Here is a 15,201-nt window from a genome sequence, read left to right as displayed (position 1 = left end):
TAAAATGGCTAAGACATTGAAATTTAAAATTGTCGGAGACTTATAGGTTATTGTATTAAAATAAGGTTAGATTTCTTGGAAACATAAATGATCTCGGGTTCGTCATTCTGTTTAGCAATAGACATCCGGTGCATCGTCGGCCATCTTCCCATCCATCCTTATATTCAAACTTGCAGTCGTATTAGCAGTGGTTTTCTAGAATGAGCAGCCGGGAAGAGCTTGTGCAATGGGCCAAGTTTGCCGAACAGGCAGAAAGATTCGAAGATATGGCTGAAGCCATGAAAAAAGTCACAGAAAGTTTGGCATCGTCTGATACTAAAGAACTGACATCAGACGAGAGAAATCTCCTATCTGTAGCCTACAAAAATGTCGTAGGTTCTCGACGATCCTCATGGCGAATGATGTCAATGTTAGAATCGAAAATAGAATCTAATCCAACAAAGCTTTCTCTTGCGAAAAAGTTCAGGCAGAAAATTGAGGAAGAACTGGAGAAAATTTGCTTAGAAGTTTTAGAACTTTTGGATAAACATCTCTTAGTCAATGTAACATCAATCGACAGCAAAGTGTTCTTTCTGAAGATGCAGGGCGATTATCAAAGATACAGGGCAGAGTATGCTCATGAAAAGGTTAAGGATTCCGTCATTGAAGAAGCACAAAAGTCATATCAGCTAGCATATGATACCGCAAAAGCGAACATGAATCCAACTCATCCAAACCGATTAGGATTAGCTCTCAACTTTTCTGTATTCTACTATGAGATTAAGAACAATCCTGAGCAGGCTTGCCATTTAGCACAACAAGCTTTCGATGATGCAATAGCTGAACTGGACACTTTAGACGAAGAAATGTACAAGGACAGTACTCTTATCATGCAGCTTTTGCGTGACAATTTGAACCTGTGGACATCTGATGCCCAGCAAGAGGGGAAGGGAGAAAATACTGAAAACTAGTCATTTTATTAATTTTGCTCTGATTTTACACCTCAAAACTAGTCATTGACTCTCTGGCATTTATTTTGATATTATGATAATATTTGCATACCTTTAGCTTTATCAATGTAGGAAACATGAATTTTAGCTGAATTTTGATATTGCAACCATCAGAGATGGCAATTTATGAACATTAGTGCAATATTTTTTTTTAAGTGGAATCTCACAATAATGGACTAATGGAAAGCTTTAATCATGATTATTGTTTTTGAAAATGTCTATGTTTACACTGACCGTTTACACTATTTATAAAAAAAGGGTTTTTTTTTAATTAATTATAATGGAGATGTATTATGTACTTTTTTGTCTGAGGACTGCATAAAGATATGACGATTGAATCACAGAATTGATTTTTTAAATTCTTTATATTTACCAGCTTAGGACCTAGTCTGTTGAAACATTACTGATGATCATTTAAATGGAGTAAAAAAAATACCAATGATTTCCAAATGAGCATTTTTGAGAAGATTTGCAATAATATTATAAAACAGTTTTTTTTTATATTCATGCTATGACAGTTGTGGGCTTAAAGCCACTGTACACCTACATTCTCATTTACAATATTTATTTTCATTTACAGTTGTGTGCAATTTCTCAAGATTAATTCCTTTTTATCTTTCCTTGTGTTGACAATATTTTCAATTGTTATCCTTTTATATAATAAACTGTCATGTTGGTGTTCAATGATCTTTTACCTGTACTTTTTTTTCCCCAAATATGAAACATAATTTATGGCAATTGTGTTCTATGAAGGATAGTTGATTTTATTTTGTTTGCTTGTTTGTTTTGATTAGATTATACATGTACATGTGAATTTAGATTGAAATTAAATGCATGTTTAGACAGAAACCGGTTATCTTTGAATTGCTTTAGTAATAACCAAAGTATGCTGACTGATTTTTGTAAGTTATACATTGTATGTATTAAATTAATGTTGTAATAAAAATCATTTTCTTTGTTTTATATGAAAAGAAAAGAAACCTCACAACCAGGTGTCCTGATGTTTAAACTGTTCTACACTTGCATGTGTACATCCCCAACTTTAATTTATATTGATTAAGTCTTGGTTTATTAAGTTACCAATTGAATGATTAATTTATGATTTGAGATCATAAAGCTAAAATGGCTGGATTTTTAATATAAATCTACATGTAGATGTACATGAACATGTATCCAAATATATTCCTATAGCAAATCATTTTTAACTAGATGTATAGTTTATTGCTTATGCAACATGGGAGGAATTCCTTTAGGCATTTTTTTTTTAAATATCGCCGACTTTACTTTAGTGCTTATTGTGAAATATTGCTTTACAAGCCTAGCAATTGAAGGGATTAACTTCCACATGTTTTTGTTCCATTTACAATATAGAAAGAAAAAGAAACTAAATCCAAATTTCCAGGTGGATAATTGAGGGTTGGCAGATAAGATGTTTTGAGACATTATGTTTTACATAGTTAAGGAAAATAGGGTCAAGTTTGCTTCATTTTGTGTGTGTTTGAATATGATCAGATGAGTCAACTTTGAAACTGATGCAGTTCCGCTTTAACAAGACAAGTTTATATCTTTCTTAAAAGCCTATTTACACGGTCTGACTTGTAACATCTGATTTTTAGCTCACCTGAGCTGAAAGCTCTAGTGAGCTTTTCTAATCACCCATTGTCTGTTGTCCGTCTGTCTGCCCATCCATCTGTAAACTTTTCACATTTTCAAATTCTTCTCAACAACCACTGGGCCAATTTTAACCAAACTTGGTACAAAGCGTCCTTGGGTGAAGGGGAGTTTAAATTTTAAACATGAAGGGCCAAGCCCCCTTCCAAGGGGAGATAATCAAGAAAATACAAAAATAGGGTGGGGGTCATTAAAAAATCTTCTTCTCAAGAACCACTGGGCCAGAAAAGCTGAAACTTATGTGGAAGATGCTGGGGTAGTGAAGATTCTAAATTGTTCAAATCATGACCCCCGGGGGTAGGGCGGGGCCACAATAGGGAATCCAAGTTTTGCATTGAAATATGTAGAAAAATCTTCTTCTCAAGAACCACTGGGCCAGAAAAGCTTAATTTTAAGTGGAAGCATCCTGGGGTAGTGTAGATTCTAAATTGTTTGAATAATGACACCGGGAATAGGGCAGGGCCACAATAGGGAATCCCATTTTCACATTAAAATATATAGGAACAATCTTTAAAAATCTTCTTCTCAAGAACCACTGGGTAAGAAAAGCTGAAACTTAAGTGGAAGCATCCTGGGGTAGTGTAGATTCTAAATTGTTTGAATAATGACACCTGGGAGTAAGGGGGGGGGGGGGGGCGCACAGTAGGGAATCCAATTTTCATATTGAAATATATAGGAACAATCTTTAAAAATCTTCTTCTCAAGAACCACTGGGCCAGAAAATCTGAAACTTAAGAGGAAGCATCCTGGGGTAGTGTAGATTCTAAATTGTTTGAATCATGACACCTGGAAGTAATGCAGGGCTACAATAGGGAATCCCATTTTCACATTAAAATATATAGGAACAATCTTTAAAAATCTTCTTCTCAAGAACCACTGGGCCAGAAAAGCTGAAACTTAAGTGGAAGCATCCTGGGGTAGTGTAGATTCTAAATTGTTTGAATCATGACACCTGGGGGTAGGGTGGGGCCACAATAGGGAATCCCATTTTCACATTGAAATATATAGGAACAATTAATCTTTAAAAATCTTCTTCTCAAGAACCACTGGGCCAGAAAAGCTGAAACTTAAGTGGAAGCATCCTTGGGTAATGTAGATTCTAAATTGTTTGAATCATGACACCGGGGGTAGGGTGGGGCCACAATACGGAATCCCATTTTCACATTGAAATATATAGGAACAATTTATCTTTAAAAATCTTCTTCTCAAGAACCACTGGGCCAGAAAAGCTGAAACTTAAGTGGAAGCATCCTGGGGTAGTGTAGATTCTAAATTGTTTGAATCATGACACCGGGGGGTAGGGTGGGGCCACAATAGGGAGTCCCATTTTCACATTGAAATATATAGGAACAATTAATCTTTAAAAATCTTCTTCTCAAGAACCACTGGGCCAGAAAAGCTGAAACTTAAGTGGAAGCATCCTGGGGTAGTGTAGATTCTAAATTGTTTGAATCATGACACCTGGGGGTAGGGTGGGGCCACAATAGGGAATCCCATTTTCACACTGAAATACATGTATATAGGAACAATTAATCTTGAAAAATCTTCTTCTCAAGAACCACTGGGCCAGAAAAGCTGAAACTTAAGTGGAAGCATCCTGGGGTAGTATAGATTCTAAGTTGTTCAAATTATGACCCCCGGGGGTAGGGCGGGGCCACAATAAGTACTACAAGGGGGGAAATCAGGTGAAAAACATCAAGGCCAAAGTTACTCAGGTGAGCGTTGCGGACCATGGGCCTCTTGTAGAATTGATTTTACATCAAACTCAGGTGTTTCATTTACACTGTATGATTTGTCAGACATGTAGTTCATTAATATTTCCCTCCACAAATTTTTTATTGTTTACAATTTAACAATGAAAAGGACAATTGTATACTACTTTTCCATTTCCTAATGATAGCATGCAGCAGTGTACCATTGATACACGGAGAGCTTGGTTAGGCCGGTGTAAAGAACCAATATGTAAAGCATTGGCCCAGGAAGACCCATATGGTTTCATTTTTTCCGAATAAATCTACTTTTTAGTATATAATTCTTGTCACCAATCGGTTTGTTCAGTTTGATTTTAACTTTTCTGCCATTTTCAGTTCAAGCACGTAGAACGAAAACTCCATCAAGATTTGGCCATGTAATACATCACATTAATCTTAAAATTAATCTAAATTATTCAGGAAAAATCTTTGTGTTAATAGTGTTTTATTCAGATCAACCTTTCTGACCTCGTTTATGATTGGTTGAAACTATCTGACTTGTCAGACAGAATAGAACTTTACAGTGGACCTTGATTTTAACCCCCCCCCCCCTCCCCACACACACACAAAGAAGGAAAAATAGCGCGGATCGAGTTTTGCTGAATATGATTATAAGAATGCTAATTTCAATATTAATTTTAATGTCTATTCAGATCTTGGCCTTGCGACAAGGTCACTTTATTGAAGGGTAGAATCTTCCAACTTGCATGTCAAAAAGCATGACACAAAGAATAAAACCTACGTCAAGTATATATCTGGTTTGCTTTGTGGGATTCTCAACTGCTCACCCAGGGCGTAGGTTTCCTTTTTACCCAAGGACCCATGGTTAGAAATGCAATTGTTATAGAACTATCATGTCATTGTGGAAATTGTTGAAATGACTAGGTGCATGAAGGTATAAATGCATATGAATTTTGCATTTACAAATACCTCCACCTAGTAAATTCAAATTTTACAACATGATAGATCTATATTTTATCTGTTTAATAAAAAAAAGTATGAAACTGCATCTGCAATTCATTTGTATTAGTTTAAAAGGAAGGGCTATACAAAAATATTATCTTGAGTGATTCTAAAAGAGAAAGGTCTAGACTCTCTTTTTAAATTTTATCTCATTCACTGGGGCTTCGAATTCTTAACAATATTTTTTCTCTTCCATATTATAATATAGGAAAAGAAAAAATACATGTACCGATAAAAAGCCCCCGTGGTTCACTTTACCCAAAGGCTCAAACGAAGTTTTTGATCCTAAATACTATAGCTTCTATTGTTTAGCGCCTGCTTAAAACCCGCATTTTCGACTCCTCTAGAATCACGGGGCCCAGCGGCATGATGCGATGATAGATCAAGTCTCAAAACCATAAACTGAGAACATCAAGTCAAAATTTCAAATTAAAATAACTTCTGAAATAATTTTAATAATCAAACAAATTTTTCATCATGTGTTTGTATTTAAATATTATATGAACACGGAATGTTTTATACACGAATGAAAAATAAAAAGATAATCAGAAGTAAAATTTTGACTTAAGACTATTCTCAGTTTCTGGTCTTGGGCCCAGATATGTAAAATAGTTCTGCCTTGAAATGTGACTCCAAAAGCCCTAACTATGATTAGTACCGCAAGAAACGATTAATTCATCTACATATATTTAAAGTAGTGGTCATGTTTAATTTAAGAATAAAATGCGCTTATATATTATATGAACACTCTTTTGGTTCCTATCACAGCTGATACAAAGACCCGGTTTATCATATTCCATGTTGTCACTAGCTCAGCGGATTTATTTGCTTACTTCTATAATGTCCGTCTCCCGTCGGCCGTAAAATTTGAACATTTTCAGCCTCTTCTCTGGAATGAAAGAACTAATTTAAATTCAACCAATTTTGGTGTGCATATTTAGCATTTTGGTTTATAAGGGTTCTTAGCCTCCCTGGGGCTCGAGAGGTGTGACCATAACATCGTCCTTCGGTCGTAAATTTCGAACATTTTCAGCCTCTTCTGTTGCGTGTTCAACCAATTTCAACCAATTTTGGTAAAAATCATCTGTGGATTAAGGAAAATAACATTTAATTTTGTGCTCTCTGCCTCCCTGCCATGCATGGGGTCTGAGAGGTGTGGCCACAACAACGTCCGTCGGTCGTAGAATTGTGCGAATATTTTCAGTCTCTTTTCTGGAGCTGAACCAATTTGGTTGTATAGTGTTTATAGATGAAGGTGGAAATCTTAAAATTTTCATCTGCATTTTCTGCTTCCCTGCATGGGGCCTGTGAGGTGTGACCAAAAGCATCAAAATTAATGCAATCTTCACTTTAATAATCTTTTTCAAAAGTGTTGGACTTCTAGCAGGCAAACTGCATGACCACATCGAGTACTTCAACAAAATTGTTAAATTCATGGGTCCCTAATTGGTGGAGCTAAATCGGTCATATATAAAATGAAAATACATTATATTTTTGAAAGTCCAAATTGTTTGCATGATTACAGTGAGAACTATAAATTTGGAATTTGTGGCCCTTGGGTCCATGGTTTAGTTTTATTGGTCAAAGCCCGCGTGGCACAGTGATTAGAGCATTTTGTTTTAGAATGGCGAATCCCACTTTGGGAGCTTCTGACGAGACTGTATAAACTGAGGTCCTCTGTCCTGGTAGATATTAGTACAAAGATGACCCCTCACTGCACGCCCAAAGGCGATATAAGTATCTAAAGCACATATGTCTCAATCACAGCTTTCCATCGGCAACAATTACACTGTAAATGTCGTCCCATATGAGTGACAAACTCTCAAAGTGGACCTAGCTAGCAAAGAGACCACCAATAGACATCTTAAAAAAATCTTCTTCTCTATTATACCCATGCGCATTTATCATGCAAACTGTTTCCATTGATAAAATGACACTTAGCTTTAATTTCGATCTTCCAGTTGTGAACTTCATGGCCTCAAGGCCCATGATTCAGTCCCGAGGGCGGGGCTATGTTGATCATGTATTGAAACACATATATATTGCAAGTCTTAATTCTTCTGTCCTCATGGTCACCTAGTAGGCAAACTATTTGCATAATTACAATGAGTACATTTTTTGTACTAAAAGTGTTTTTAAAAAGCTTAAGAGCATTTAGAACTTCTCCTGTATATAGTTTACAAGTCGATGCAACTTAACCACCTCTCGACAAAAGCAGAATTAAACTCATGCACCTTATAATATATTCTGAAATTAAAGGCGAATGCTCCTGAGAAATACATTACATCCTTTACTAATGTGGGCACACTGTTAAGAATGAGTACTTTATATAGTAACCCTTTACCAGAATTCATGAGAATTGTTAAAATTCATGCCCCAACTGCATGGGTCCATGAAGTGTTCAAACTAAGTTGGTCATATAATATGTACATGTATATTGCATTACATTACATACATGTATAATTCAAATTCTTCTTTACTCATCGGCAGCAGCAGAAAAACTTTACAAGATCATTATAATTAACACCCAAAGATGTAAAATATGTGACCTCTGACCCATTGGTTCAGACCTTTTAAAGTGGGTCTAAGTTGGTCATATATTGAGAATACATTACATCTTTGAAAATCTCTTTCATTACTCATAAATATCGAGCAGTCAAATTGTTTGCATCATTCTGTAGGCCTCTACAAATATGACGAAATTCACATCCCACGGGTCTATCGATCAGGCCTCAGGGTCGGAGCAAGTTTATCATAAATTATATGTACACATGAATTGAAATTAATTATACCATATGTGCATGCCTTATCTTCTAGATTACTCCTGACTTTTTAGGAGACAAGCTACAAATTAAAAATACACGAACGTGAGTTCTCAATAAAAATTAATGAAAATGCATCTTTTTGTCACGTGAGACCATAGTTCCAGGTGAGGCTAAAATGGCATAGCCTATGTAACTCATGGTACTCAGGTCAGCTACAAGACCCATGGTCCTCTTGATGCATCAATTAAGGTATGTCATGGTCCCTGTGCATTACCGCCATTGTCATCAGTGAATAAAGAGCTCGTGCACAATTTCATTTACGAGACAGGCCCGAGTGACAATCAATGCACAACTTGACAATACGGTCGCGATTTTCTAGAGAACACTGAAGGAACAAGAGATTCTGGCATTATGGAGTCTCAATATGCAGCAAAACTGTTTTGTTTTAATTTATTCTAGATTTTTATATTTTGAAAGGTGAAAAAATAAACAAACTTCGTTCGCGAAAGACAATTTCTAGGACACTTTACATTAGATGAAACCAGTGTTTACAAATCGGAAACAAAAAGGTCATTTAACCATGAATGACTCAGTTATTACAGTCATTCACAAAAACCAACAACACATTTCCTCTGTGTTGCACAGATAATAACTAGTATAATTCACTATATAAAAAATTCAACTGTACAAAGTTAATAAATATTTAGACCTACGCAAATGTTATTTTTTTTCGATTTGAAAACTAATTAACATATATTAAAATAAATTTTTAAGCAAGGGAATATTGAGGCTTGGTGTTTTGGGGGTTAGGTTGTTATAGCTAGTTTTTCTTGTTCTGTTTATTTTTTCATTTCATCTCCGTAGTAAGAGCTTTTTTAATACACGTGTATTCGATTGTCCTTCTCTGTAGTAATATAAAGGTATGCGGTATTTGTAGGGGGATGATTTACCTAGCTGTTATGATAAGCATTTGATGTATGAGATAAAGTCAACCTACACACTGTGTTGTTTGTCTTACACATGACGGACTACAAGTCTAGCGTAGTAAGTAGTGTACAGTGTAAATAACCGTTTTTTTTTTGGGGGGGGGGGTCCTTATAACCCTATTTATCTGCATTTTTTAGAAGAAAATTTTATAAGTATTTCTTAAACGCTTAACTTCTTTTGTTCCTAGAAGATGCATGGTGTTTTAATACGTTGTCAATATAGTGATACGCATTTTAAAAAGGTGGTCATCAGTATGCAACTTTTTTTTTTAATTAGCGATAGATCAAACAACTCATGGTCGATTGTACACTGGTTCATCGGTGCAATGTTCAGCGTCTAGTGCAAAACACCTGAGGCTTTTTTCGAAAATACGATGCAGACACACATTAGCGTTTTTAAGCCGACTTTAATTTCCATAAGTGTACATATATAAATATGTGTATCTAGCTTATAATATATATTCAATAATAAATTTCTAGTTCTGTTATTCAATTATTTTGCTCTTAAAAGGCAATCTTTAGCCCAAAATGAACATTAAACAGTGACATCTATTACAAAACACCAACAAAATGTCTTCATCAAAAAAGTCTCTCTGCTTTCTCCACGGAGTTCATGGGAATGATAAAAGTATTAGTAAAAGTCAGGACTTCCTTCACTATACCCCAATATTCTCATTAAGGGTATTCGATGCAGCCGCGATTTTTTTTTTCAAAATTAAAAAAAGAGAGAAGATGGAACCGAGATTCTACGGTATGTCTGATAAGTCAATAAGTAGCAGACGACACATTATTGGTCGTCGTCAGGGGCGGCGTCATCTGCCTCTTGTTCCAGTTCCGAGGACCAGAGAGTGAGGTTGTCTCGTAGAAGTTGTAATATTAATGTACTATCTTTGTAGTCATCTTCTTTTCCCGCGTCTAGCTGGGCAATGGCCTCGTCGAATGCAGTTTTGGCTAGTTCGCAAGCAGTGCTAGACTCTTTCTTAATTTCGTAATAGTAGACTGAAAAATTAAGCGCCAAACCTAGCCTAATGGGGTTAGTGGGGTTGAGACTTTCTTTGGCAATATCGTATGCCAGTTTGTACGCTTCTTCAGACTTCGCAGCCAAACTACTCTCGACTTCCTTTCCACTGGCAATTTCAACTTTGTACCGGAAGTAATCGCCTTTCATTTTTAGATAAAATATTTTGGGCTCTACTGAATCACCTACTTTGGGCAATAAATGGTTATCCAATAAGCTAATTACTTCATCACAAAGCTGATTCAATTCTTTCTCTATGTTCTTTCTGTATTCTTCACACAGTTGTAGTTTCTTCTCCGATTCGCCTTTTTCCTTAGCCTTTTGTTCCAAGGACGATATGACACGCCACGAGGACCTTCGTGTTCCAACGACATTCTTATACGCTACTGACAGTAGATTCCTTTCCTCTTCATTAAGAGGGTCACTACCGGTTGCAACTACCTTCATTTTGGCAACCATGTCGTCGAATCTTTCGACCTGCTCTGCTAGTTTGGCAAGCGCGATACATTCCTCTCTGTCGCCCATTTTGGTTTATTAGTCAATTGATCACTTCCCTTGTTCAGAGATAAAATAATAAATATGGTACTAAACAATGTTTAGTAGTTTCCTGGAGCACAAATAATCCGTAGAAGGCTCTATTACCCTTCCGCTCTGTAGTGCACAAGTCAACCAAAATGGCTGCTCTCCAAAACGTGTCTTGTCAAGTGTGAAAAACGTATTTACAACAATTTACACTTGTCGGGAAAGTAGGTCATTCGATATGTTCACATATCATTCCTTGACTGCAGTTGTAATATTACAATATGCACGATCAATAAAGAGAAAATGCATACATATACTTCGCAGTTCACTCACTCACCACTGGGTCTCAATGCTATATTACTACGAATTAGTCATAGGTGGGGCTAGTCAGGAAATCGGCTTACAACCATACGATTTATTTATGCTAGAATGTCAAGTATGGAACGTAGCGTCTTGCAAGAGAGGCTTCACAAGGGGCAATTAGCAAAATGAAGAACTTTGCATCCAAACGCACTTATTTTTCCGAAATGCGAAAAAAGCCGATCAATATACTTTAATTTTTAATGGATCAACACATGACCTCGTATTGCACACATACAAAATTATCCAGGTGGGATTTTTTTTTATCGATTACAGTGGGCATATATCAAATCTATTTGTTTAATCAATTATTATATAGGCGAGTTATCGCATTTTTAGCAAATTGTACAATTTTCAAAAAATATATAACAAAGTTATCAATGCAATTTTTAAAGACGAAGCTTTAATCTTACAACATTCATGGAAGCAACTTGATAAACCTTAATGTCTACCCCTTTCGAGTGCCTAGCAATGAATAAACAGTGCGTAAATAAAGTTGTCATGGTTGAGTGAAACGCGAGTCGCGACAGATAAATGCAAACTTTCATTCAACGCCACAAAAGCGCGGGTAATGAAGTTAGCAATTTTACGAGTTTTTAGCACTTGCAGATTTTCAGTTATTACACAAATTTTTTAATAGATAAGTTGTTTATCGATTACACCACAAGTTACTGTAGAAGTTATCTGCCCTTTATGCAATAATATCATTCAAGGGTGGATCCAGAAAAAAAAGCATATAGAGTTAGTGAGAATAGTATTTTAACACACCTTACCATATTTCCATATGTTTTTGGAATGAGTGGCCATAAGGTAAAGTGTTTGAAGGATGTCTTTTCGACAATTATTTAATTTCACATTTAATGTTTAAGTGATATTTATCATAAAAGAATCTATATCTATATTGTAATTAATTAAGCTAATAAATTTATAGTTCTGTCAATTAATTGGAAAAAGACTTAATGTATCGTTTTCCATGGATCTCATACATGGGGAGGCCATTGTGTTGTTCCAAGTCTCGTACATCGACGTTTGTTTTTTGTTATTTTGCCAACAAAAAGGAGCAACTGTGCTGTATGTACCATCATCTTAGATGATAGTTTAGTAGTCTTCACTAAATTGTGTGTCCCAGCTGCAAAGTTTATACAATGCTAGTTATACGTAACTGTATTTTTTTAAAAATCTTATGGAACAGAACTGTGCTGTATATCCAAAGTTACTATTTATGTATTGGAACTATTTTGGGATAATACAACGAGAAGGAGGGGTAATTTTGTCGTTTATCTATAAATCTAAAACTATTAAGAAAACACAGATAATATACTAGTATATATCATAAATGTATTGTTTGTATAAACGATTAACACGTGAAAAGGAAATGTTTTGTGAACTGATATTTCTACCATATTGGAAAACTATGTCAGATTCTGCTCTTATTCGGTACTCAGTGTTGGTTTTCAACGATGTTACAGTGTATAATGTAAACGTAAAGTATTTCGTTTTTTTTTTCGCTTTTCTGAGCAGGTATTGTCCTATATCTACAGTTCACATATTCTTTTAGAACTACCCCTATACCTCATCCGGCCTAAACACACACACAATCTTCAATCAGCTCTCTTAGTAATGTTTTACATGCTAAATAGGGAAAACCAGCATGATGAATGTTAAAAATTGAGCTAATTCTAGATTTGCATTGCACTGATCGGGCAGTCAAAATATCAATAGTCCAACTCTGAAATCTAGTGTGTTTTTTTAAGAGGGGGCACCCAGAAAAATGATTGACAACTTTCCTATAAAAATCTTTGACAAGCATAAAAAAGCAAGATGTATTTGTGAAACACTGATACCCCCGTATGGCAGCTTATGTCAAACTCCAGGTCAAGAGATAAAAAAAATGTTGGTACCCAAAGAAAGATTTTGTCTCGAGGAATATACCTGTGAAATTTGGAAGCCCTAGCACCAACTGTTCAAAAGTTATGGCGAAGGTTAATTTTTTTTTAAAGTAAGTAAAACGTCAAGGTCAAGGTCAAATGGGGCCCCAAAGGAAGGTCTTGTCACAAGTGATACAGACGTTCGTGAAATTTGAAAGCCCTAGAACCAAACGTTCACATCTTCAGACCTGCCTGCCCTTCCGCTTTTGGCGTAATTCTTCCGCTTTTTACCACGAAATTACGCTGTTACGCCATGAAATTTATTTTTACGCTTTTAAATATTTTTCCTAGACAACTTAATGAAAGGCTAACTTGAAAGTTAAAGTAAAGGCTTTCCTAAATAAAAAAGAGAAGAAGGTAATTATTACTAATTAATAGAGGGTTTCGGTTCTTCACGATATGATTATTTACGATACAGACAACATAGGTAATATACTTTGTAGTTAAGCCTTTTTAAGGGGTGGCATGCCAAACTTAAGGGAAAAACTTTTGAATGATATGTGCAATAAGTAAAGTCAGTTTAATTTTCAATTGTTTATTCTTACATTGCTTAGAACAACATAGAGTCAAGTAAATGTAAGGAAAACAAAAACGAAATAGCGCAAATATGTTGAATTTGTATTAACGTGCAAATGAAACTTTGAATTGTGTGATTTTCTATAATTTTTCCAAAAGTTCGTTAGGCATGTAAGTTAAATAAGTTTGATATGACTGCATTGAGAATACCAGTTTTACAACACATGGACTTTTTTTTCAATAAATGATTTGAAAACGGAACATTCATGCTTGCTTTGTTCAATGATGTACAATTACAGGTTTATTTGGACAATATAGTATCATTTCAAAACGTCAAACTAGGGAAACATAAAGGATTACGCCTTTACCTCTGAAATTCCCCCAAAATGAGTATTGAAATTACACCCTCGCAATGAAAAGGGTAGGCAGGTCTGCATCTTATGGCCAAGGATAAAGTTTTTTAAAAGTATGTCAAACTCCAAGGTTAAGGTCAATGCCAAAATTGTTGAGATCCAAAGGAAAGTCTTGTCACAAGGAATGCACATGAAGTATGAAAGCCCTAGCACCAACCTTCAAAAGTTATGGCCAAGGTTAGAGTTTTTTCAAAAGTAGGCCAAACTCCAAGGTCAAAGGGTCAAAGATGTTGGTATCTAAAAGAAGGTCTTGTCAAAAGGAATGCAATCTGATTAAAATCAGATATTCGGTGCTCCTTTTTTAATGATATGTCGCTTACGAGGATCTGATCCTCGTAATTAAGCGACATATCATTAAAAAAGGAGCACCGAGGATCTGATTTTAATCAGATTGAAAAGGAATGCAAATGTGAAGTTTGAAAGCTCAAGCTCCAACTGTTCAAAAGTTATGACCAAGGTTAAAGTCTCAAAAAATTTGCAAAAGTGGGTCAAACTCCAAGGTCAAAAGGTCAAATATGATGGTACCCAAAGAATGGTCTTGTCACAAGGAATACACATATGAAATGTGAAAGTCATAGCTCCAACCAATCAAAAGTTATGGGCAAGGTTAAAGTTTTTGCGGACAAACAGCTAATCAGACAGATAGACGGACGGACAGGGCAAAATACAGGGCAAAATACTATACTCCCGAATCTTCGATACGGGGGCAAAAAAAATGTCCAAACACAAAAAGTGGGGATGGGGTGGTGACTGCCTTTCAACAAACATTTTCATACTTAACAAACATGGGAGTATATAGTTTTTGCCCTGAAAAAAAGTGCTCGCCCCGATACTACGAGCCTGTAGCCCTTTTCACAAAAAATTTTACGACTAAGATTAAAAATTTTCCAATTCTTCTATATGTACCTAAATTGAAGTATGTTACAAAAAATCTTATATTTCTATTACATTACAGTATATTGAGATTTATTCTTCTGAAAAAATAATTTTCTTTATTAAACAAAGAAATTACAGAGTTGTAAAATTTTAATCTTACTCGTAAGAATTTTTGTGAAAAAGGCTACTGATGACTTTAACAAAAGAATTTTCTATTTTCATAAAATAAAACTAGTTTTTTTTTTTTTTAAAGTTATTACTATTAGACTTTGGAAATTTTAAGCAATAAATCGGTTTTCAGACCCCCCCCCCCCCCTTTTTTTTTGAGGTGTTTAGTTGATCCGGAAAAATAAATTGCACTCATGAACACTCTTACATTTATACGAAGCAAGGTCAAGGACATTGGCTCAAATGGACGTAGGGAAACTTTCAGTTTCAGAATG

General features: G+C 35.4%; 2 protein-coding genes across 2 annotated transcripts; one reads left to right on the top strand and one right to left on the bottom strand.

Moving 5' to 3' along the window:
* The first annotated feature begins 126 nt into the window (after nucleotides 1-126).
* On the top strand, nucleotides 127-1,935 carry LOC133172284 (14-3-3 protein zeta-like). The gene has a single exon (XM_061307140.1). The coding sequence runs from the start codon at nucleotides 201-203 to the stop codon at nucleotides 948-950; it is 750 nt and encodes a 249-aa protein (XP_061163124.1). The 5' UTR covers nucleotides 127-200; the 3' UTR covers nucleotides 951-1,935.
* Nucleotides 1,936-9,512: 7,577 nt separating this feature from the next.
* LOC133206071 (14-3-3 protein eta-like) lies at nucleotides 9,513-11,066 on the bottom strand. The gene has a single exon (XM_061342000.1). The coding sequence runs from the start codon at nucleotides 10,666-10,668 to the stop codon at nucleotides 9,913-9,915; it is 756 nt and encodes a 251-aa protein (XP_061197984.1). The 5' UTR covers nucleotides 10,669-11,066; the 3' UTR covers nucleotides 9,513-9,912.
* Nucleotides 11,067-15,201: the final 4,135 nt, after the last annotated feature.

This window comes from Saccostrea echinata, unplaced genomic scaffold (genome assembly GCF_033153115.1).
Source record: "Saccostrea echinata isolate AGI-Se365-2 ecotype Australia unplaced genomic scaffold, CSIRO_AGI_Sech_v1 ptg000054l, whole genome shotgun sequence".
Lineage (NCBI taxonomy): Eukaryota > Metazoa > Mollusca > Bivalvia > Ostreida > Ostreidae > Saccostrea > Saccostrea echinata.
The sequence above is the reverse complement of the archived record's forward strand: the minus strand, read 5'-3'. Positions and strand labels throughout refer to the sequence as shown.

What these genes read in the sequence shown, in the direction of transcription:
- LOC133206071 (XM_061342000.1), bottom strand. Translation starts at nt 10,668, where the DNA reads ATGGGCGACAGAGAGGAATGTATCGCGCTTGCCAAACTAGCAGAGCAG.
- LOC133172284 (XM_061307140.1), top strand. Translation starts at nt 201, where the DNA reads ATGAGCAGCCGGGAAGAGCTTGTGCAATGGGCCAAGTTTGCCGAACAG.